The 22,825-nt window shown below is 35.3% G+C and overlaps 2 protein-coding genes across 3 annotated transcripts; both read right to left on the bottom strand.

The window, feature by feature from the left end:
- Positions 1-251: 251 nt before the first annotated feature.
- LOC145562601 (uncharacterized) lies at positions 252-13,346 on the bottom strand. The gene is made up of 18 exons (XM_081622931.1): positions 12,787-13,346; positions 11,684-11,742; positions 11,477-11,608; positions 10,300-10,440; positions 10,051-10,107; positions 9,475-9,569; positions 8,544-8,676; positions 7,640-7,816; positions 6,869-7,059; positions 6,676-6,742; positions 6,158-6,291; positions 5,923-5,989; positions 3,848-3,910; positions 3,453-3,694; positions 3,232-3,361; positions 2,160-2,252; positions 1,148-1,348; positions 252-704 (listed from the first exon to the last, which is right to left on the bottom strand). Exons 1-18 carry the CDS (start codon positions 13,121-13,123, stop codon positions 417-419), a joined length of 2,607 nt encoding a protein of 868 aa, XP_081479057.1. The 5' UTR covers positions 13,124-13,346; the 3' UTR covers positions 252-416.
- Positions 13,347-15,227: 1,881 nt separating this feature from the next.
- LOC145564231 (uncharacterized) lies at positions 15,228-22,003 on the bottom strand. Of its 2 annotated transcripts, none has more exons than XM_081624558.1 (7): positions 21,688-22,003; positions 19,907-19,997; positions 18,376-18,491; positions 17,228-17,287; positions 17,081-17,146; positions 15,716-15,915; positions 15,228-15,638 (listed from the first exon to the last, which is right to left on the bottom strand). In XM_081624558.1, the coding sequence occupies exons 1-6, from the start codon at positions 21,742-21,744 to the stop codon at positions 15,724-15,726; spliced, it is 582 nt and encodes a 193-aa protein (XP_081480684.1). In that variant the 5' UTR covers positions 21,745-22,003; the 3' UTR covers positions 15,228-15,638; positions 15,716-15,723. The 2 variants fall into 2 exon arrangements, with proteins under 2 accessions (XP_081480684.1, XP_081480685.1); XM_081624559.1 differs by having other exon boundaries at positions 15,228-15,635.
- Positions 22,004-22,825: the final 822 nt, after the last annotated feature.

Raw genomic sequence — 22,825 nt, 5'->3', positions numbered from 1 at the left:
AGTATTACTCTTTCTTGGTTGTTGATTGTCATAAAATGTATTACTATAAGATGTTGCAGTTAAGTGTTAGCAGAAGGCTCAGAAGCTTGATTGTACTAGGCTTGATGATGTACTTCTGTTACACATCAAATTTGTGCAGACTGCAGCATTTGGTAAACCACTATTAAACAGGACAGAGAGAATATAAGGGTTCAGATAAAGTATGACTTGTTTGATTGCTGCAAGCTGTTAAGGGATGAGATATTTGATGCTTCAAGAATTTTGTTCTCGCAGATTAATTATGACTATAGACAAATATACAGAAGTTTTATGTACACTTGACAACACATAAATACAAGTTTTTTTTTTTTTTTTTTTTTTTTTTTTTTTTTTTTGTGGAAGCTTCGAGCTACACCAATTCTATGCACATACAGAATTTATAATCTTACTTCAACCACATCACCATCTCTTAGTTCAATATTGGGTTGTACCGGTTGACCATTTACCAAAACAAACTTTCCTTCTAGCCCAATCCTTCTGGCAGCATCTGCAGCAGTACTGCCAGCTCGTAATCGTACAATATCACCATCTGGCCAAGAAACAACTGCTACTTCCCTAATGATTAAGGAATCATCATATGATTCACTCAACTTGGAGCCTTGTTTCACTCCTACTTCAGAAAATATCTGCTCCTCCCATTGGAGCATTGTCCTAAGTAAATGAACCTGAAAATATGTATTAATGAGCTCATAGTGTCAGGAATTTCAGGCAATTTAGGTAAAAAGTACAACTTCATGTTAATCATTGTAACAGCTTTATTATATATATATATATATATATATATATATATATATATATATATATATATATATATATATATATATATATATATATATATATATATATAGATATATATATAGATATATATATATATATATAGATATATATATATCTATATATATATATATATATATATATATATATATATATATATATATATATATATATATATATATATATATAGATATAGATATATATATATATATATATATATATATATATATATATATATATATATATATATATTATATATATATATATATATATATATATATAAAACATCAATAAAAGAAGATAGCATACTGAAACAAGAGAATGGTCAACGAACCTTGCAATTGATATTAGCTTCGCTGGAAGAAGAAAAAGCACCAGACATGGGTGTCTTACAGCTCCCCAAACAAGACGTAACTGAATCAACATCTTTCCCATCGAAAACAGCAGACATGACAGTCCAATAATTAGACTCTTCTTCCTCAGTCAGGTCAATAACCTGAATAAATGTTGGCAGCAAACGATCATATTGATCTTGCTGCAAGGAAGGATATCAGTAAAATTCACGTCAGAATTATATTTAATTCAGCTGCACATGTACAACGCATGACATCGCTTGATTGATACAGTCTAGTTAAGATTGTGATACATTAGCCTGATAGCATGCAGTCTGATTCATAAACATTACTTCTCCATGACGCTCTTCCCTGTTCCCTCTCCCCTCTCATAGAAAAAGTTCACTCAGATTGGTTGCATTGGAACATAAATAATTACATATTCATAAATGTCATCAAATCATTAATATTCAAATGGCTCATTTTTTGCAATACCAGATATTTCTGCTCGATCATTGTAATCTCACGTGGCCACTAAGGTCCCTATCAACTATGATACATGAGTCCAATAATACTTGCAGCTTGAATATCGTTAAAAAAAAAACTCAATTTGATATTAAGCTACACTAGCGGCTCACGCCACTGAGCCACCTATTTGGACATCCCAAGGTACTGCTTCCTGGTGGCCTAACAAGGTGTGCAAGGCACTTAAAGTGGTTAACAGACAACGCAACTGGGAAATTTTGTATTTAGGGCCCCATCACTGAATCTATAATACATCTTCCACACAAATTAGTTACCTTCACCAATAATTCCCTAAAATTCACCTATTTTCTCTCTTTCACTTTTAAAGGGTGTGTGAGTGTGTGTGTGTGTGAGTGTGTGTGTGTGTGTGGGGGGGGGGGGGGGGGGGACGAGCTATGTTTCAGCAAACCCAATTAGCTGTTTTATATCGAATAAAATCAGCCTTAGTAACTCACTTATCAAAAGCTAGTGGATGTCACACTCACATACCTTATGATATAGTCCATCTCGGCAAAGTGAATATTTCTCGAGACATGTACACCAATCTCCATGTCCTGGTTCAAACCATCCCTCATCCAAGACCTGGAGCAAAAAGTTTAAAGTAGAAATATAAATAGAAAGACCAAGACATTACCATGGTGAGCCTTCCTAAATGATGAAAGAGAGATCTGAGAAAAATAATTTCACTGTAAAATTATTAATTGGTTTGCATTTTCTGATTATACAGCTCAAGTAGAAGAGAATAAATACATCTGTTTAAAAAAAAAAAAAACACATATTGAGCTATAGTATGAAACAGTCATTGCCAAAATTTTCTTGTATCTTATTAATAATACTCTGATAGAAGAGAATGGTCAAATTCGTCAAGACTGATCAAAAAAATCATCTATGGCCTCAAATTCATCAAGTTTTCGAGGTACCATAGGAGGCTGAGAGCATCCAAAATATAACCTCGAGCGGTACACATCAATAAAAATAGGAAGTGGCATTGACTTATATTGATAAGCAATCATCAAAGCGATACAAGCCAGACAATAAGATCAACACCTATAATCACGAGTACTATTTCCTGTAGATGATGTAACTCAGTAAGGGTATTAAACCAGGAACAGCAATGCAATGGATCGGACTATATGGAAAACCTAACAGGTGAGTTGACAAGCATACATCTCTGATCCAGTTGGTCAGCGCCAGATTCCAAGCATGGAAAGTACTTACACATTAAATGTCAAGCAGCACTAGGGCACATTTAAGGCCACCTAATATGGTGCAAAGAAAGCTAGCAACAACTGAGAAGAAATGAACCCACTGCATGACTAAGATAGAAAGCACATTCAAAAATTAAGATTTATGGGAAGCTTGCTGTTGGCTGTTGCTAGAATAGGCATGATACAAGATTTAAAAACAGAAATAAAGTTAAGATACCACAGCTAACTGGAAGGTGATAAAAAGATTGAAAAGTGGAAATAAGTCAAATAGCAAACTGGGTGCTTCAGCCTGACACACGCAGAAGACTTCATACAATAATAAATTTTGAAGAAACAGGGGGTTAGAGGAGTACTTTTTTGTATAACCTAGCGTACGCTTCCCATCTCTTTATTTGGAAAGATGTTCGTCTGTCAGCAACTGCTTCAGATGCTGCTAATCCAAAGCTGACAGCAACAAGTAATTCTCTTCCATCCTTATCAACACTGGACAAGGAGTTTCATGAGCATGTATGAGATAAGCTTGACCAGGTATAAGCATTGTTAATTTAACATTTGATATCAAATCATAAACTACCTGATGATAACAGCAGCAAGCAAGTTACTTCGTTCAACTCTAAGTGCTGGATGTCCTGCTTTCAAGGAACTATACTTCCAATACATATCTCCTACAGAGCTTTGCTCCTCCAAGCCTTGTGAAAAATTGGAGAGCTCATGTCCATGGGAATCACCCAAGCTTATACCAGAAAGTGATTTGTTGTTAATCTCTTTGTAGAGCCAATGTGCAGCAAGTCCATGTTCTGCGTACTCATGCATCCTCTACCAGCAAATTCCCAAAAACTTTTGGTTAGAAGCCAAACAAGCAGAGAGAACAGAGAGAGAGAGAGAGAGAGGGGGGGGGGGGGAGGGGATAGGGAGACGGAGAGAGAGAGAGGGAGAGGGAGGGAGAGAGAGAGAGATGTAATAGAAAACCTGAGTCCTTATTTGAACTTCCAAGGGTGAATTATCAGGACCTTGTACAGCAGTATGCAAAGACTGAAATAAACAAATAAAAACAGTTTAAACATACAAAATCAAATCAGATAGACATGAATCTACAAAAATTCATCAGGCTCCAAACAAACCAGCAAAAAGAGTTAATATCATGGTGGCTATATATCTCCTTGTAGCACCTAAACTTTGGCACTTTCATGAAGGCCACCCTAATATCCTACTCCTACTGGACTATGTTGTGAATGCTTGCAGATGTGACTTGTATATGTGGTTATCCTATGTTCTCAACCAAGGCCAGAAACAGTGTTGTCCAATGTTTAAGCCATGCGTAGGCCTATAATATAGGCCATTATGTAATCTCTCAAGAGTTGCCTAGGGTCCATATTTTTCATCTGCATCATATAAAAGCCACTAAAAGAAAAACGACGACAGATATGGAAATCTGGGCACCAATAGGCCTCCCAGGGTCCTTTGGGAGCCATAGGAAACAATGCATAATCTTTTAGAGTCCAAAATGTTTTATGGAAGCCAAATTTGGAAGTTACAAAACACGAACCAGAACCATTTTCAAAGATATGGGTACCTGGTCTCCAAAACTCATGAGATCGTAGGGAAAACTATAAACGGGCATTATTAGGTTACATAAAGTATCGCGGTGGCCTTGAGTCAATAAAAGTGCATAAGTTGTAAACGGGTAAGTTGACAGTTTAAACGCAAAGTAGACGGTTGTAACCACCCATATGGACTCCCGAGGTGTCTTAGAGTCCATAGGAAACACCTCAATCACTTTCCTTTTTGGTTTCGTAAAAATTGAAAATTTTCCAAAGCTGAAGGTTATTATTCACGTTTACAGACCAATTTTGGAGGTGGGACTCAGTATTGTAAGTTTTCAAGGTAGTAAAGGATGCATCCTAGGGTCATATAATGTTGTTTGGAATCAAATATGACCATTTTATTCACATAAAGGCTTATGGTGACCTTGAGTTAAAAAAGGGGGGGGGGGGGTATATGGATAAACTGATGGTTTAAAGGAAAAGTGGACGGTTTCAACCACCCAAATGACCTCTCGGGATGTCGTTGGGTCCATGGGAAGCATTTCGATTTCTTTTCTTTCTGAGTCCGAAAAAGTAAAAAAATATCTCTAATAGAAGGCTAATATACGAAATAAGACCAATTTTAGAGGTTATTGGCGTTAAAAAATTCTCGGGATTAAAGGGGATACATCCCGGGGTTAATAATATTTTTTGGAACCATATATGACCACTAGTCGGTCATATAATGTCTTGTGGTGGCCTTGAATTGATGAAGGGGGGCGTAAATTAGTATTGGCTAAATTGCCGGCTTAAAGGCAAATAGGATAGTTCCATCCATTCCGAAATAGACTCCCAAGGTGTCATGGGGTCTACGGAAAGCACCTTAACCACTTTTCTTTCTAGGTCCGAAAAAGCCAAAATTTGTCCAAAATTGAAGACTAATCCACACTTTCTAGACAATTTTGGAAAAATTTCCAACACTGAAGGGAATGCATGAGGTGTCCCTCAAGGTCATATAAGTTGGTTTGGAACCATAATAAGCCTACCGATAGGTGTACAAAGTTCTTAGATTGAGTTTTGTTCAGGTATGTAGCTATTTCGGTATTACATTGTATTGGTAGAGGAGCTGCAAGGTTCAATCTCTTAGCAAAGGCAATAAACACAGGCTTGAAGACCCATTTTTAGACATTGAAATCAAGTTTTGACAGAAATTAAAGAAAAAATCTCACCATGGCACATGATGAGGCAATTTGGTACCATTTTCATTTATAATAGGAGCTTTACTTGAGAGATAAAAAGGCTTCCCTTCATGTTTTTTTTTTTTTATTCTTTGTTTCTTTTTTGAGTATCCCCACCAGTCCCCGGAATGTACTACAAAACTAAGCAATTAAGCATAAAGGTCCATTAAGCACAAAATCTAAGACAATTGAACAGAAATATAGGACTACATCTTCAGAGAATATGAAACTCAATAAAATAAGAAAAGCTAAGGGCAGCATATTTGACACAGGAGGATCTAACCTGATAACCACTAGGCTTCGGATTAACAATATAATCATCAAACTCGCCATCAATAGGTGACCAGAACCTGCATGAGGCAGTTAACTATTATCAGACACCATAGCATGACATAACGTTAAGAAAGCACACAAAAACAAGTCACGATTGAGATAGTAAAATTTTCTGAAGCACACAAATAAAATCAACAAAAGTCAATAAAAAAATTCATTGAAGTTATGATTGATAAATTACATACTTATGTACTATGTCAAGGACACTGTAGCAACAACTCACAGCAGGTCCATGGAGAGTTCCATCCTTATCTCCGATAATTACCCGTAATGCGCGTGCATCATAGACCTCGTTGATGTCAATATCTTTTCTTTTCATCTACAGACAGACAAAGGAGAAAAACCTTATACACAAGTAACATATACATCAAACATAGGCCACCCAATTAACATTCACCAAATAACTAGAGTACTCGTAATTTCTACTACTACTACAGGTAAAAAATTAGAGCCATTTTCTAATATCCAGCACTATAAGCAAAATTTCACCAGATACAAAAATTCAGCTCAGCCAAACGAACTACATATACTTTGCACTTCAAAAACAGATTTCACACTGTTTGGTTGTTTGCACTTCACAAGGTGAATCTTATTTAGTGATCTTCAACATAATTTGAAGATGTCCAATTATCATCGATTTAGTCTCAGAATCCATTCTCAAAAGTGCCACTACAACATAGAAATAAGTTTAAGGTAACCGAACCTTGCTATAAATGCTGTACAAGCTTTTCAAGCGGCTGGATAGAGTAACTTCCATTCCTGGTACGTAACTGTAAATACAGAATGTATACATAGAACATCATGTAACCCTTAGTTGTCACAGTAATGAGCAATTTCAAAGATGTGTATAAGAAGTCAAACACAATAAAAATATTTAGAAAAAGATGGAAACATACGAGGTTGATATCAGAAGTTCTTGCTCAAGTGCCTCCTCGCACATTGCTAAAGACGCCAGAGCAACTCCAGCATCCCTCACAACCTTCGGTTTTGTTGAAATCTTAGAATGGCTTGTAAGATTACTAAGAAAGTTCATCCGTTTTCCTCGGTCTAACAATAGTTCAAATGGTAAGACTGCTTCAAGAAGATCCTGCAGATGATAAATCATTCAGAAAACAAACGCTTTGACAGAAGACAGGATACAATCAATATTGAAACAGCATGATTGGTATCAAACATCAATTATTTAGAAATAGCACTTGACAGAGAGTATGAAGGGAGATCCCATGCTGAAAGTATTGCCAGCTTATGCACACAGTTGCTACAAGAGAGGTCCAGGATCAGGTTTTTTCAATTTCTGATAGAAGAAAATAGGGTACAGTCATTTAAATACATAGGGATTCATGCGTTACTAACAAGCATGATTTTTTAAAAACATGCATCAGAATTATTGGAAAGTACTCCAAACGCATCAACATAGACATGATAGATAATACTCCCTCTGTCCCAAAATAATTGACAAATTTGACTTTATTTTTGCTATTCAAATATTAGCTTTAAAGCAGTAAAACAATTTTTATCATGAAATATAGTTATTAATATAAATTTTCATAATATCAACTTTTATACTTTTTTACTATTATTTAATTATATATACAAGGTAAAACTAGTGCATAGGCATATGATGATAGCGTATATATAAGTAGAGTTTTCACTGATGACAGCTCTACCTTCATTTCTGTATCATCGTCCTCAGTAGCCACAGCACAATTAAAGCTATTTGATGCAGTTGTATCAGAGGCTGAAAGCAAACTGCTCTTTGTGGACACTCTTCGGGGATTTTTTGCCTTTCTGCAAGGGCTCCACATGGATGCCAGCTCAGCTCTCATTTGACAAAACATTTGAGGCTGCAAAAACATCACTCGAGACTTTAAAGCCAATTCTGCTGGTTTGTTCCTACTTGTTAGCATTTTACAGAGCAGTGAAACACCAAATAAAATATAGTCTAAAGACCATAAAGGCATAAATTGGAATGTTGATACACACTCGGGAAATGAGAAAATACAAGTTGATCTTCATGATAAACAACAGTTGTTTATCTAGTGGCAATATTGTAAATAAGTGCATTTTTTTTACTGTTTATTGAAGTCGCCGCTAACAGTGGTTGGCAGAACATGGTGGGGCTAAGGCATGTTAAGAATTAGCAAAGCAGAAAGCCTAACGGTATTTTCCAGTCAGTAGGGATAGGATGTATACAGTCCTCTATAAATGAAGTTAAAACCACTTGCTTGGCATCCTTCCACACCCTTCCCTCCTTCTGGCAATCCCTCCACGAGAGGACCCTTGCACTGAAGATATTATATCAACTAGTACAAAGCGCGCACATCAGAAAAACTTCTCAAATTGATCTTTTAGTCTTAAAATGTTAAAAGTATACTTATTGATCTACTTAGGGACACATAGGAATATAAAAGTGGTTGCTGCCCTGACCCATAAAATTTCCTGTAATAGTAAAATTTCCAGATTCATCTCTGGACTTGACCAAGAAATACAAAATCCAGTCGATGTGATAAGGTTGGACTGAAGTAAAACAGCACAGACCCTGCAAGAGGAATGAAATTACACTGTGCAAACCTGCAAAACGGCAAAACAAAGATCTTCCAATTCAGCCTTCAAAGCCCAAAGGCCCAGTCTCGAAGCAAGAGAGCACCAAACTACCAAAGTTTCTTCAGCAACAGCTTGAGCCTTGGAAAGTGGCAAAGCATAACTGCACAATCATAAGAAGAATCACATAGCTGTAAAAGCAATACATGTATACTAATAAAATAAAGGGTTTGGTATTTCTCGTTTCTTGTAGTAACAAAGAATCCACTAATTGTACTCCTGGTGTGTCTTCTACATACAAAAGAAGGTTCAGATTTATGATAACATGTAATTTCATCCACAAAGTCATTAAGAGAGAAACTCTCTTCAAAATAAAACACTTAGCATATATTATTATGTACGTACACACAGATTACAACTTTTCTTGACCTACTTATCTTGTAATGTACTCTAAATTACATGCACTTTTCTGCTAAACTTGTACATTTGCGGGGAAAAAAAATGCAATTGATACATTCTTGTTGTCTCCTAAATTCCCACATAATAACTTAGCTTTTTTTCCAATTAACTAGCATATACCCTAAGCATTCCCCTTTTGAATGATTGAAATTCACCTGACTTTCCAGGTTCCTTTTTGAATGATTGAAATTCACCTGACTTTCCAGGTTCCTTGGATAGTTATTAGTTCAGTCAGTCTCCAACCTACCCATTCTATCTCCAACAATTCTAACTATCTGCGGTAAAAAAGAGGGAGGTCATGTCAGAAGATTAAAGTTCTTGGAAAATTAGACAGATCAACAACTAACGGAGAAGAAATCTAACACATTATTAGTCTTAAGCTCCCAAACAGGAAGATAACTGTAGGTGAAAAGTTCATGACCAGTTCATAATGAACACAAATAGTAAAAAAAAAAAAAAAAAAAAAAAATTAAAAAAAAAACTACATAAAGAGAGCTAATACATGGTCCTCATGTTATGAAGGCGATCAGCAAGCTTTATGAGTACCACACGTGGATCATCAACCATGCCCAAGAGCATCACTCGCAAATTATTCGCCTGATAAAAAATAGAAGAAATTAAAGAATCAATCAATTTAGCCTTTTCTAACATGCTTGATGATCCATGAGCCAACATGTTTATCTTGGTTATGTAAGATTTTAAGCGTTTAATACACATTTCTAATTCTCATGGTGGTGCACAAATAGGCATCCGGGTGAAATAGGGAGACACAATAAAATGGAGTTTCTAAAAGCCTATAGCATGAGCCAGTCTCTAAACAATATATATGTCAATATAACTATAAATAGTTTCATACTTTCAGTTAAATATAACTTGAAGAATTTTCTGTGCCAGTACCATTTCTTCCATTTTTTTTTTTTTTTTTTTGACAGGAATGTGTTAAACTGATAGTTACACATTAACACTTTACACAAGTACTTCTTTAAGTGATCCAACAACATAAAGAACACAAATAAGACAAATTTGAAAACACTGCGATTGATAGAGCTAGTGTTCAGCAAGCTGAAATAACTTTTACCTCTTCATGACTAAGACTGCTCTGGCTTGAATTAATTCTGCGATGTCTTCTTAACAACTGTAGAGACATGAAATGACTCTTTGTTAAAGCTGCAGTGTAGCTCTTTTATAGCCTTCTAATCAATATTAGCATCCAAATTGTAAAAAATGGAAGTTATCCCAGTAGAGATTAGAAGATAACTCCTAAAAGGCTAAAGGAGAAGGGAGAAAAGTAAAAGAAACATCAAGAATACATTCAAGCTTTCTATACCTGATTAATATAACTTAAGCGGGAAACACCAGCAACAAGCTGAGCTACATCATTGCCAAAATTTTCTCTTATACTGACCAGAGTTTCACTTGTATCATCAATAACATCATGAAGAATTCCAGCCACCACTGTATCAGCAGCCTGCAGCAACATCTAATTAGATAGAAACTAGGGTAACCATGGTAAAGAGCAATATAAGTACATACATCCATTCAGTAGAGGCTACAAGCCTACAAGTACAAATATATAAAAAAAAAATAATATAATAATAACAACAATAATAAATTAAAAGAAATTAAAAGCACCAAACAATAAAATAATGACAAGTGGAAATGAAAGAATGGAGCTGCAATACAGCACCTTGCAATGTGGAATCAGTCAAGTATGCCTTCTTGGTATTGTGGCACCAAAGATGGAGCTGATACATTTACAGATTAACTAGCCACTATAAACTAGACGTTATGAGAATATCATGCACTATCATAGCTGCATATGATCTATTTCATCTCATCCAGTAGTCCAATAGCACAAACAATGACATTTTCTTCCTTTCATCAGTTTTGAGGAGCTCAATCAAACAACAAAGTTTTTATATCTATATCTGTTGTACTGTTACTGTACGGACAGCATATAAAACACTTAGACAACATAAACTTAATAGACAGCAGCACCAGTTCCTTTAAGCTTCGGACATAACGTTTTAAGTATTTTAGACGCATGATTATGCATTGCTTTCCATCCTAAGATGCAACAATCAGAGTACTGATAAATACTATTTACTACAGTATTATAAACAGGGATAATCAACTTACTTTACAAGAAGTTTGCAAGCTAAACACATAGATATCAGCTAAAAATATATTTCAATTAAAAAAAAAAAATTACTTCTAAAAACTGAAAAATTATCCTCTGTGAATTTTTGAAAATAGAAATAGCATAATCCTGGACCTAGCAGTAGCCGACAACCAGATTCTAGCTGGATAGTATTGTGTACAACAGTATAATTCCAAGAATTATGGCATTATGTTCATTTAACACATCAATAAGTTGCTGTTGCAAATCTTGCAATGCAGTTGAGGACAATGCAACTTTCCATAGGCATATGTGCTACTGTAAGAAAGAGAGGTTCTAAAGTAAATAAGCTTCACAAAGGCCATACATGGGATCATATACATACCCTTTGTCCACTTGATGGAACTAGGTCAGCCAAAGCTCTTCCCGTATGAAGACAATGAGCCAAGTAAGGCTCTCCATTTTTGCGTAGTTGCCCATGGTGGGCTTTCCTAGCAAAAGACACAGCCTTTTGAACCTGATTTCACAATTCATTGTCATCAATACAGCAGAAGGTTATGTATACATATCTTTTAGAGTACTGATAGGAAACCTTGGGATTGTTAAATATGGGGTAGCCAGTCACATCCACTCCTTCTAGTATAAGAGGACCTGAATCAGAGGGGGCATGGGAATAATGTACAAACATAAGTCATGAAAAAATTCCAGAAATGCAAACCAAAAAGGATAAATAAAATCCATTTAAAACATAAAGACACCCATCCACTTCAATCCATCAAAGATAGAAAAAACATCACCAAATTAAGAGTAAAAACTTTCAGCTTCGAGTGAAATGTAGTCAGAAACATAAATTTGAAACAGCTATACTAATGAATACAACTAAACAACAACAATCCAATAATACCCACTAAAAACAAAGGGTAGGAGGTCCAGATGCATATAGCCTTACCCTTTATAACTAAAAGACGAACAAAAGATAGATTATGTTTAAGGATAGAAAAAATGCAATTATTATCTAGATTGCAGCTCCTTCACAATATATACAAACTATGTAAATATTCATGGCAATGCACCTCCACTACCAAATACGTGTAATGAAATTCAATAACAAAACAAGCAATCTCCCTCCTTCCAGAAATAAAATCAATGCTTCTACTCTAAATAGCTCTCTAAATCTTGTGATTCTTGTCACTTGAACAATTATTTAAAGAGCCACTTTATTGTTAGAAAGAGTTGGCATTTTAAGCTAACTAACACCGCATAAAACTATGTTTAAAGTTTTCCTTAACATTTCCGGTACTCCACCTTAACTTATTCTAGTCACAACAGCAAGCTGAGCATCCATACTTATGTGCCACCGATATCAAACGAAGAAACAAACACATATGCACTAATGTTACTCCCTCCATTCCATATCATATGTTACACTTCTGTTTCATATTATTTGCAACTTTTGGTGTAATATTTGTGAGACATACAAAATTTCAAAGTTGTAAATAATATGAAACGGAGGTAGTAATGTAAATCACACTCAAAGTTAGTTTACCAATAAAACAGTATGTAATTCAACAAGTCCAAATACCAATATCACTAAACTAAGAATTCCTTACTATATTTAAGCAAAAACTTACAAAAAGATAATAAATTCTAGAAAATCACAAAAATAAAAAAGATTGTCAAAAAAAAAGGTCATACTAGGCTGATCATGGGATTTAGGCCACAAGAAGTCCACTTTAGTAGAAAGGCAAGCACCGGAGGCGATAGCGACAGCGGAAACAGCCACCTGGGTGATGGTGGAAGTCACAGCGGCATGAGTTGATGAACCAACAGCTGCTGCCGAGGCGAAAAGTGGGCCAAGTGAAGAATTAATCACAAATTTGGAACCCCCAACTTTGTGAGGGTAAAAGGGGCGAAAATGGCGGGAATTCCAGCGAAAATTATGGAATAATTTTATTGTAGTGGTGGAAGTTCTTTGCCCTAACATTGAGAAATTCGTCGTTGTTGGTAAATTTGATGGGTGGCATGTGATCATTTGAGTTTTGATTTTAATTTAATTTTTCGCCCTTTGATTGTGCACAGAATTCAGAAATTAGGGTTTTGATTTTGAGTAATTTGCAGGAAAATGAAATGTTTGTAAAGTGGAAATTCAAAATCAGGAAACTAGGGGAAGAGAGAGAAATCGCCAAATTGGGGAAGAGTAAAGAGAGAGAGAGGAGTAAGATAAGTGGTTGGAATTTTGCGGGAAATGAAAGGGGAGGAACTTGTCTGTTAAAATGTTAACCAACATAAATTGGTAATAATAATAAAATAAAATAAAAAAGAAAAACAGTACATCGGAAAAAAATTAAAATTGTACATACTTAATTACTTGTACGTGTTTCAAAAAAAAAAAATTACTTATACGTGTTTTATTTTCATTAAGTCGTGAACTCGTGATGCCAACTTGTCGAGTTAATCTTATAAGACATCTTTTAAACGTTATCACATTTTCTTATAATATATTTGTCCATTAGAATAGTGTAGCGATATTTATTAATAAGGAGAAACCGAGAGAGATTAAGTGCAAGTTGAAAAGTTTATCAAATTATGTGACATATATAGATGAGCGAAGGACAGATTCATTATTTGATGCCATAATGTTAGTAAGAGCAAAATCATTGATCGCCCAAGCCAATGGTGTTCATCAACTTTTTTTTATTAATATCTCTCTTTCACCTTATGTCCATATACACTCTTTGGTTGCCCTCTAAATTTTTATAAATCATAAATATTCATCAAAAAATAAGAAAATAAAAAACTAACAACCCACTCATACCATGACAAGTGGCACATACATATTGTTTGCCCAATCTTGACTAATGGTCATGGCCAGGACCTGGTCATTAGATTTCTCTCTCCGAAAGTATCATCTATTCATCTTTTGATTTTTTATTAAATACTTTATCTCTTTCTCTCTCTTGATGCCCACCTTAAATAGGCAACCAATGGAGTTGCTATACAATACATCACGTTGTCACAAACCATTACTATTAGTCTATTACTCCCTCCGTTTTTAAATACTTGCTTCATGTCTCTTGAACACATATGCCGATGTTAATCTTTGATTAATAATATCTTTAATTATCAATAAGTATACATTCTAATAATTGAAAATTAATAATCTATTCATTAAGATGATTCTAACAAGTTGTCTCAAAAAAAAAAGATGATTCTAACAAGTACCCACAAGACTATATTTTTTCTTATTTATAAATCACAAACTTTAGTCAAAGTAGCACAAATAAACAGTGCAAAAAATAGAAATGGAGCAAGTATTTAAAAACGGAGGGAGTATATAAGTTGGGCTCCTACACATTGGTAGGTTAAAAGAGCTAGTTGTTCCTCAAAAAAAAAAAAAAAAAAAAAAGCTAGTTGAGTAAGGAAATTTTTCAAAATTCTTGTGAACATCCTAAAAGAGAATATCAAAAGTAATACATAGGCCTTGTTTGGCAAATGGCTGTTGGCGGTTGGCTGTTGGCTGGTTCACTTAGCTTGTTTGACCAGCTGGAATATTTGGCTGTTTATAATGGCTTTTGAAATTGGCTGTTTAAGCTGGCTGTTTATAAAAGTGTTTGGTAAATTAATTGTTGGTTGTTGGCTGTTTATTAGATAATTTGTGGGCCAACAAAAAAGCTACTCAAAGCAGCTTTTTCATTTTGGCTTAAAAGCCAGCTTTTTCGCTGACTAAAAAGCCAATTACCAAACACATTTTTTGGCTGTTTGACCACCTAAAAAAGCCAAAAGCCAAAAGCCAACCAAAAAGCCATTAAAAAGCCAATTACCAAACATGGCCATAAACAAAATAAGTAACTATCGCAATGCTTCTAATATAATATCTCACAAATGTAGTGCAAATTTCAATTTTTCGAAGAGGAAAATTTAAAAAAGAAACTAGGTGACATACACAGCTCAAGAATCTGACAAAATTATAGTGTAGTTAGATTTCTTCGGGTGTCTTAGCCACTCAGGGTTCTATAAACAGTTGCTGAACAATGATAATCCGTATAAAGTATAATAGGTAATTCAATGGGATGCATGGTCTAACACAATTAGATATTTCACCAGCGTGAAGTAAACCTAAATATAAGACATTCGGACACAATCAAAAAATTTGCTCAACTGTAATGGCTAATATGTTGCAATTCGAGAATGGTACAATCACACTGCCATGAAGAACTTTTACAAACAGATCTGCATCCATTTCAGGATAGCCCTGAAACAAACTCACAGTGAGAGAAATTGATGCTTATCAACCTCAGTTGAAAACACACTTTCTATGAATGTACTAGACAGATCCCCAGCGAGGTACAGCCATACAGTGAACATGTCATGTCAATATACATCTGAAGTTGTCAGGAGATTTGAAGGCAAGGCAACGCCAAAAGCAAATGCCCAAAGCATCATTAGTTCTCACCACAAAACCCGAGAATTACCTACACTTGCTATTCGTAGTAAATGGTAAGCTCTCTCGCTACTTCCTTCAAAAGATATCGCCTTGAGTCCACCTGCTGGAAGTGTGAAATACGACATAAGCAATATGAAGACATCTTGATTCTAGAAAGGCGTCAGAAATTAAAGAATATACCTGGTCAATCAGATGGATGACGCCCCCAGAGACGAGTATCCTGCAGCTCTTACCTCCTTGAGGGTGTTAGACAACCAATCTAAACCCTCATACAGACCATCTCCCTTTAGAGCACAAGTCCCCTGAATATGCCATTTCCTATTTTTGAGATCAAAAAGACCCAACCCTTCACAAACTTCCATCGGTGTCATTGCTCCTCTCTGTAAACAGAAGGCACTTCTTTGTTAGCTATGGAGCTGTAAGATACACATCTACAAAAAGTTCCAGCCACAACCCAAAAACATGTCATATAATAGTTTAAAAATCTTTTCTGTAGAACAGCTTTAATCACTGCTTATAGCATGGGCAAAGACTTATAGTCAGATCTGATTCAAAATTGCAAATGACAACAGCAAGCAATTTCACGAAAGGGTATCTGATTCAAAATCCTGCATATTGCCTTGAAGGTGAAAAAAATTTGACAGAGATAAATGGAGTGTAAAAATGATCCCATGGCTTAAAGGGTCCAAAACATCCTAAAGAAAAGGCCGCATCAGTCTAATGAACACCAAAAGATCTGGTCTGATCTCATGATTGGATTACATGACTTATGAGAACGGTAGTAGAGTACCAAGTTCAACAGCCATTTGTGTTTGATGTTCAAATATTGACAATAAACTTCCCAAATATAATTCCTTCACTAGTTTAATCCTACAGTCCTCCACAGCCATAGTCACCACTCACCAGCCAGTCAAACTATCATTTGAGATCCTTTAACAGCTTCTAACTACCAGAAACAAAATTCCAAAATAAAATAAAATAATGATAATAGAACAAAAACCCCCATACCACCAAAAAAAGGGGAAGAGGCATCACATACAAAGGCAAGAATCGTATTTTCTCCATGACATTGATTTAACTACCTTATCACCTCCACCTACTTGAGCAATTAAGCTCAACCCACTAGAATCAATCCTTCACTTAACCCCTAAATTGAAGGGGAAATTAAAATAACAAAACTATCCTATAGTAATCCTGTGCTCAGATTTGACACAGCAGGTTTTATCACATCTTAAACAAACCCTTTGCCATAGACCAATGGCAAAAGAAAAACAAGTTCAACATGATGTGTTTTATCAAACTGAAGCTAGCAAGACTGATTGGTAATAATTACACTCTTTAAAAGCCTTTTGCACTTGCTTAGACTGAATGGTCTCTTCGTGCCTTATCGGGTCAGGATACAGGTGATATCTGTGTGTGCGTGTGAGTGTCCAATCTGGTGAAGATTGTCCAAACATTAGGTTATTAGGTGAAAACTATACTGGGTAATCATTTCTGTTGCTGTGTTAATTTATACAGAATATTTCAGAGGTAGTAAGCTCATACCATATCTTGCTTATTTGCAAACACCAGAATAACACTGTTAAGCATGAATGGATCATTGATGATAGCCTGAAAGAAGAACAAGGAGGTCAGTTCAAGAAATTGATGGTACCAAACAATGGAACTCTTCCCATTTCATCATAGGATCACCTGAAACTCTAGCTTTGCTTTTCCAATTCGTTCTCGGTCCAAGGAATCAACTACATAGATCTGCAACCATAGAATGGATAAATTTAGGCCAAAGTACCATATGGCCATAACATCACAATACACGACAATAAACAAATGAAAACTAAAATAAAAGCTCTGTAATTAATTTTAAAAATATATACTTCCTCCATTTCAAAAAAAATAAATAAATAAATAAAATCAAAAAAAAAAAAAAAAAGCAAAACTTTCTGTTTTGAGAAGTTTCACAATAATTGCAACACTTTCTTTATATAGTAAGTTTCACCAATCCAAATACCAAATATGCCCTTAATTACCCAAATATTGAACAGCTACCCTCCCCTTACTTCCCTCTCTTACATCCGACCACACCACCAACCTGGCAACCTCTCATTTCCATGTTCCATCCTTACCATCACCTTCAAGTCCACACAACCCTCACCAACCACCACCGTCAAGTTCACTCACCAACCACCACTCCCTATCTTCCTCGAACCAAGTAGCAACCACCATGGCACCACCACAACTTCCATGGCTCCATCTACTTTCACGTCAACAGTTAGCAAATTTTGATTTTAAGGGATTTAACTCGTTGAAGAATATTGTGTCATCGAAGGGGGTTTAATAGTCATATTCAACAACCAACTCATGATTTGAAGTTTTAGCTCTCAAATTTGACCCTTAAAAATCTATGCCAGAGATTAAAGCAGTACTTCCTCATTCAATTTTTTTTTAATTGTTGTGGTATACTGGTATGGTTGGGTGAGGCTCTTAGGGAGGTGGTCGTGGCGGCGGAGACTTAAAGGTAGTAATTCGAGGTTATTGTGGAAGTAGGGTGGTATGGTAGTTAATCTGGTATTGAGTGACGGTGGATGGGGTTGTCAATTTGTCACTGGTAAGGGTGGCTGCGCAAAGGGGTGGAGTTGGAGTTGGAGTTGGAGTTGGGGTTGGGGTTGGGGTTGCTAGACATGAATGATGTGGGATCATGGGTAATTGGGTAGATACATTACTTTACCCCATCTCTCATCTTTCCATAAAAAGCGTGCTAAAGTAAAGTGTTGCAATTTTTATTGAAACATATGAAGTAAAAAAAAAATGCCTGCAATATGAAAAAAGATATGAACTAATACCAGCCCATCTGTATTGTTGAAATAATGCCTCCAAAGCGGTCTCAGCTTTTCTTGACCTCCAACATCCCACACAGTGAACATTACATTCTTGTACTGGACTTTTTCAACATTGAAACCTACAGAGGGGAAAAACATATCAGTTTGAAGTTTCAGATTACACCTTATGAACTTCAGCCTAGCAAATTATAACCAAGGGGTAAGGATACTACACATCTCTAGGATAATTGCATAAATAACAGGCATTAGGGTTCTAAACTTATTACACAGCCAGGAAATCATGCCACCATGGTCGTAGCTTGTGATCCTCAAGAGTGTAGAGTGTAGACAGATCTGATGGCCAATGGGCTTCCCAATCAAAGAAATCAAAGCCTTAAATCCCATAAGTGGGGTCGGCTACATCAACCAAAAATGATTAATCCGTATAGGCCGATGGGCTTCCCAGAGCCAAATTTAATCCCTCCAACAAAGCAGATTTTCTGACCTCAAAATCCAACTAGATCACTGCAACTCTTAATCCTATCTCTCGCTCATCATCTATCAACTAGCAAGCCCCTCTAAGCCTAAAAAGCTCTGAAGCCAAATTTCTAGCATTGTACCTCTTAATAATAATGTTATAGTTTTCTACAACCAAGATTGGCTTCAAGGGATTAAAATTACTTACTCAATTATGTGTTCCAAGATACAATCAGCCTAAAATAAGAAGAGATAGGACAGCACATTTTACTAACTTGTTTATATAGTTAGTTGCCTTGTTGTCTCTTTCAGTCTCCCTCGGTCACAAAATTGTGAAAATGCCTTACCGGTCTGCAAAAATACCTCATCTCTCAACAAACAAAATAAAATAGGGCATTCCAGTTTCATGCAGCTAGCTTAATGTTCAAAAAATCTATTTTATAGTTTCTTAGAGATTGAGTTTCATCAATATGATTCAAAAATACGAAGGTTTGATTGAAAAGACTTTAACTTAGGAATGATAAGTCCTTTCCGATAAATCAATACTATTCTTTCAAGTATGTGAGATGGAGACCCACCAAACCAAACAAAATTATACTTTCTTTAAGCCACACAGAAAAATTATTGCAATTCAACTTGCAAATTTGGAGGCATAACTTATTTAATGTTTTACTCTATCTTTAAATAAAAATTACAACCCATAAATTCATGGCTTAGTGGTTAAGACTGAGGGTTCGTGTACAGTAGGTCGCAAGTTCAAATCCCCCACCCTCATTTGTAATATGTATTTCCTTATGGCTTGTTTGTACCAGAAAAAAAAAAAAAAAAAAAAAAAAAAAAAAAAAAAAAAAAATGCCACTTGTAATTCACAACTATCAAAAGAAAAATGGTACTAGCATACTGCAAAACTAAGAGGGTTCATGGGGATGGAAGGAAGCAAAAAAGTCCTAATCAGCATACTATGATTGGTCTATGGTCAGTGGCAGGTCAATCGCAGCCATTCCCACACTATTCTACAACAGAGTAATTTTTCAAGGTACAGAATAACAGAAACAAATTAAATGTTAATGAGATGTACCTATTGTTGGAACAGTAGATAGAACTTCACCAATGTGCAGTTTGTACAGTATGGTTGTTTTGCCAGCTGCATCAAGACCAAGCATCACAACCTGATCCAACTCGAACAGAAAAATGCATTTTCAGATAATGCGCTCAAATCTCAAGCACCAATTACTTTTTAATTATTAAAGACAGAAACAAATGCAGATAAGTGCAAAAACATTGAAAACATAAAACAGAGAACAGTTCGATGAACAGCCCAAAAAAAAGCAATAATTGCTACATTATTAAACATACAAACCACGCCAAAGCACCCAGAGGTCCTCTTCAGTTAAGAGCTCGCCCATGCCCCAATATGTGACTAGTTAAACACTTAAACTCACCTAGGTGACAGATGATACAATTAAAACCTGCCTAATATGCTTCCATCCAAACAACATTTGGCAATGGCTGCAGGCATTTACCACTACTCTTATACTGAATACTAATTGTCTAGTGCCAATAACTTCCGCATGAAACAAGCTTCCCACATATATACTTCTTCAACAACAACCACAGTCTAATTCAGTAGTAGAAAATTTCCCTGACTTCATTATCTACCAAAGAAGCTTGATGTTATATAGTCCCTCAGTACCACCCAAATCATCAGACCTGACAGACCAGCATCACTAGCAATAACTCCCTCAATCAAATGCAATATTTCATTAAGATTTTACAATATCTAATTTCGACAGCCAATTTATCTTCAATCACGCTATTGACAACATGAAAATATTGTTGTATTTGCATTAAAGATAACTTTCATAATGTTTACTTTTTATAATATCAATCCATTATAAGAGATATCATAGTCGAACTTCAATATTAAACTGAGGAGAGGCCAAATAATCCAGCTCTTTCACCCCATCCCCACTTCCTCAACCGGTAGACTGACCCCTGTGCTCCAAGCCTCCAATACTCATATTACTCGCAAACCCAATAGATTGATTTTTTTTTAGAAACATACAAGAAAACTATACAGGCCGCTAATGAAGCTAATCTAGCTTGTTTTACTTTCCCTTCAGCTCTATGTCACTCGTACTCTTCAATTCACCTCGACTACCATGTCAGATCCTCACACTTCATTTTGGGCAAAAATCAAGGAAAATTTATACAAAATAGCCGAGTTAGACACTTGGACTCATCACACATACCCGTGTCCAACACAAGTAACCTAACCCGAGTAACATACCACACAAATAACAATTTCAACAATGCATTGCAAGATTTACAACTTTAAAACAACAATAAATAACTAAGGGTTCGTTTGGCATCACTGTGGTTTTCTTTTTTTTTTTGGTTTTTTGTTTTTCAAAATCATACGATATATATCATATAATGAATAAAAAAATTAGTCAAATTTATTAAACTCATGATAATTTTGAAAACCGACGATAATTTAGTGGAAACACCTTTTTCTTGTTTCCTGTTTTTGGTTTTTTGTTTTCTAAAAAACTGAAAACCAAAAACAAAAAACAATGCCAAACAAGCCCTAAACAAACCTATAATAAGAAACAGGATCAATAAACACCCTATTAAAGTAATTAATCAATACACAGGAGAAATCATCAATTTAGGTGTAATTCAGCTAACGTAACCTAATAATCAATAATACGGAGAAAACTAAAGACAATCCAAGGAAAAATAAATGATTAACCATAATTAAATTTTTTAAAACCCATAAACAACACAATCAAAAAATAATCAACAATCAAATGAAATCGTGAAATTAATCAACAAAAACAAAATAAAAAGACTAACCCTCATTTCGGTGTTACCAAAGAAAGTATCAAACAGCTTGCGAAAAGCTTGACCCATTTGTCAAGAACTCTCACTACTATCTCCAACAACACCGATCTCTCTAGAAATTGCAGAAAATTGTAGGAAAAAAAAAAATGGGGTCGAAAAAAAAGAGAGAAGAAATGATCAACTTTAATGAGTTGGATTAATTTTTTTGTAGTAGTAATATAATTTGGGTATAATTTGGGTTCGTGGTTGATCAATTGAGAGAGAGAGATTATAAAAAGGATCGAAAATTAAAATTGGTAGCGTTTGTTTTCTTCAACTTTGTTCGTCAAGACTCAGTCTCTTTTTGTTTTTATAATTTAAAAAAAAAAAAAAAAAAAAAAAAAAAAAAAATTGACACCAACAACCTTTGGTATTGGTCAAGGTAACTTTATAAATTTTTACGTGGAGTATGTAAAATAATCCATTTAACTAGGGGTGAGAATGGAACGGGTATCCGTACTGTTAGTACTAACGGTTTGGGTACCCGATAACCAAAATTTCTAAAAGTGATATACATAACCCGAACTGATAAGTTCAGGTTTCCGAAATTCAGGTACCCGGATTTTTGGATCGATTACCGGGTACCCAATAAGATATCCAATAATGATAATTAAACTTAATTTATGTAGTTATTATGATATAATTTACCACTAATTAACAACAATTTCATATGATTTTGACCAAATTATTAATAATATTACTAATCATTGATATTATATAGTAATTATGAATTAAAGTAAGAGTTTAGATTTTTAAAAAAAATAGATTTAAGTAGGGAAAAAAGCAAAAAAAATCTTATCGGATCGGATCGGGTAACCGTTAATTTTAAAATGATACCCAATAACCATACCCGATAACAAATTATCGGAACGGGTACCCGAACCATTATGGTTATCGGATCGGGTACTCTAATTTTTGGAACGGTTACGGATCGGTTTTTCGGGTTTTTGGTTTTTCGGGTAGTTTTGCTCAGCCCTACCTTTAACGATAATTTTTAATTTGTAGTAAAATTTAAGAGGTGATCAATGGGCAGGTCAAGTCGGGTTCGAGAAATTAATTTCTCGGGTCGGGCCGGGTTGGGCTAAGCTTACAGCCGGAATATATGTGCCCA

The sequence above is a fragment of the Chenopodium album genome, chromosome 10 (genome assembly GCF_948465745.1).
Source record: "Chenopodium album chromosome 10, dcCheAlbu1.1, whole genome shotgun sequence".
Classification (NCBI taxonomy): domain Eukaryota; kingdom Viridiplantae; phylum Streptophyta; class Magnoliopsida; order Caryophyllales; family Amaranthaceae; genus Chenopodium; species Chenopodium album.
This window is presented reverse-complemented; position numbering and strand designations above follow the sequence as displayed.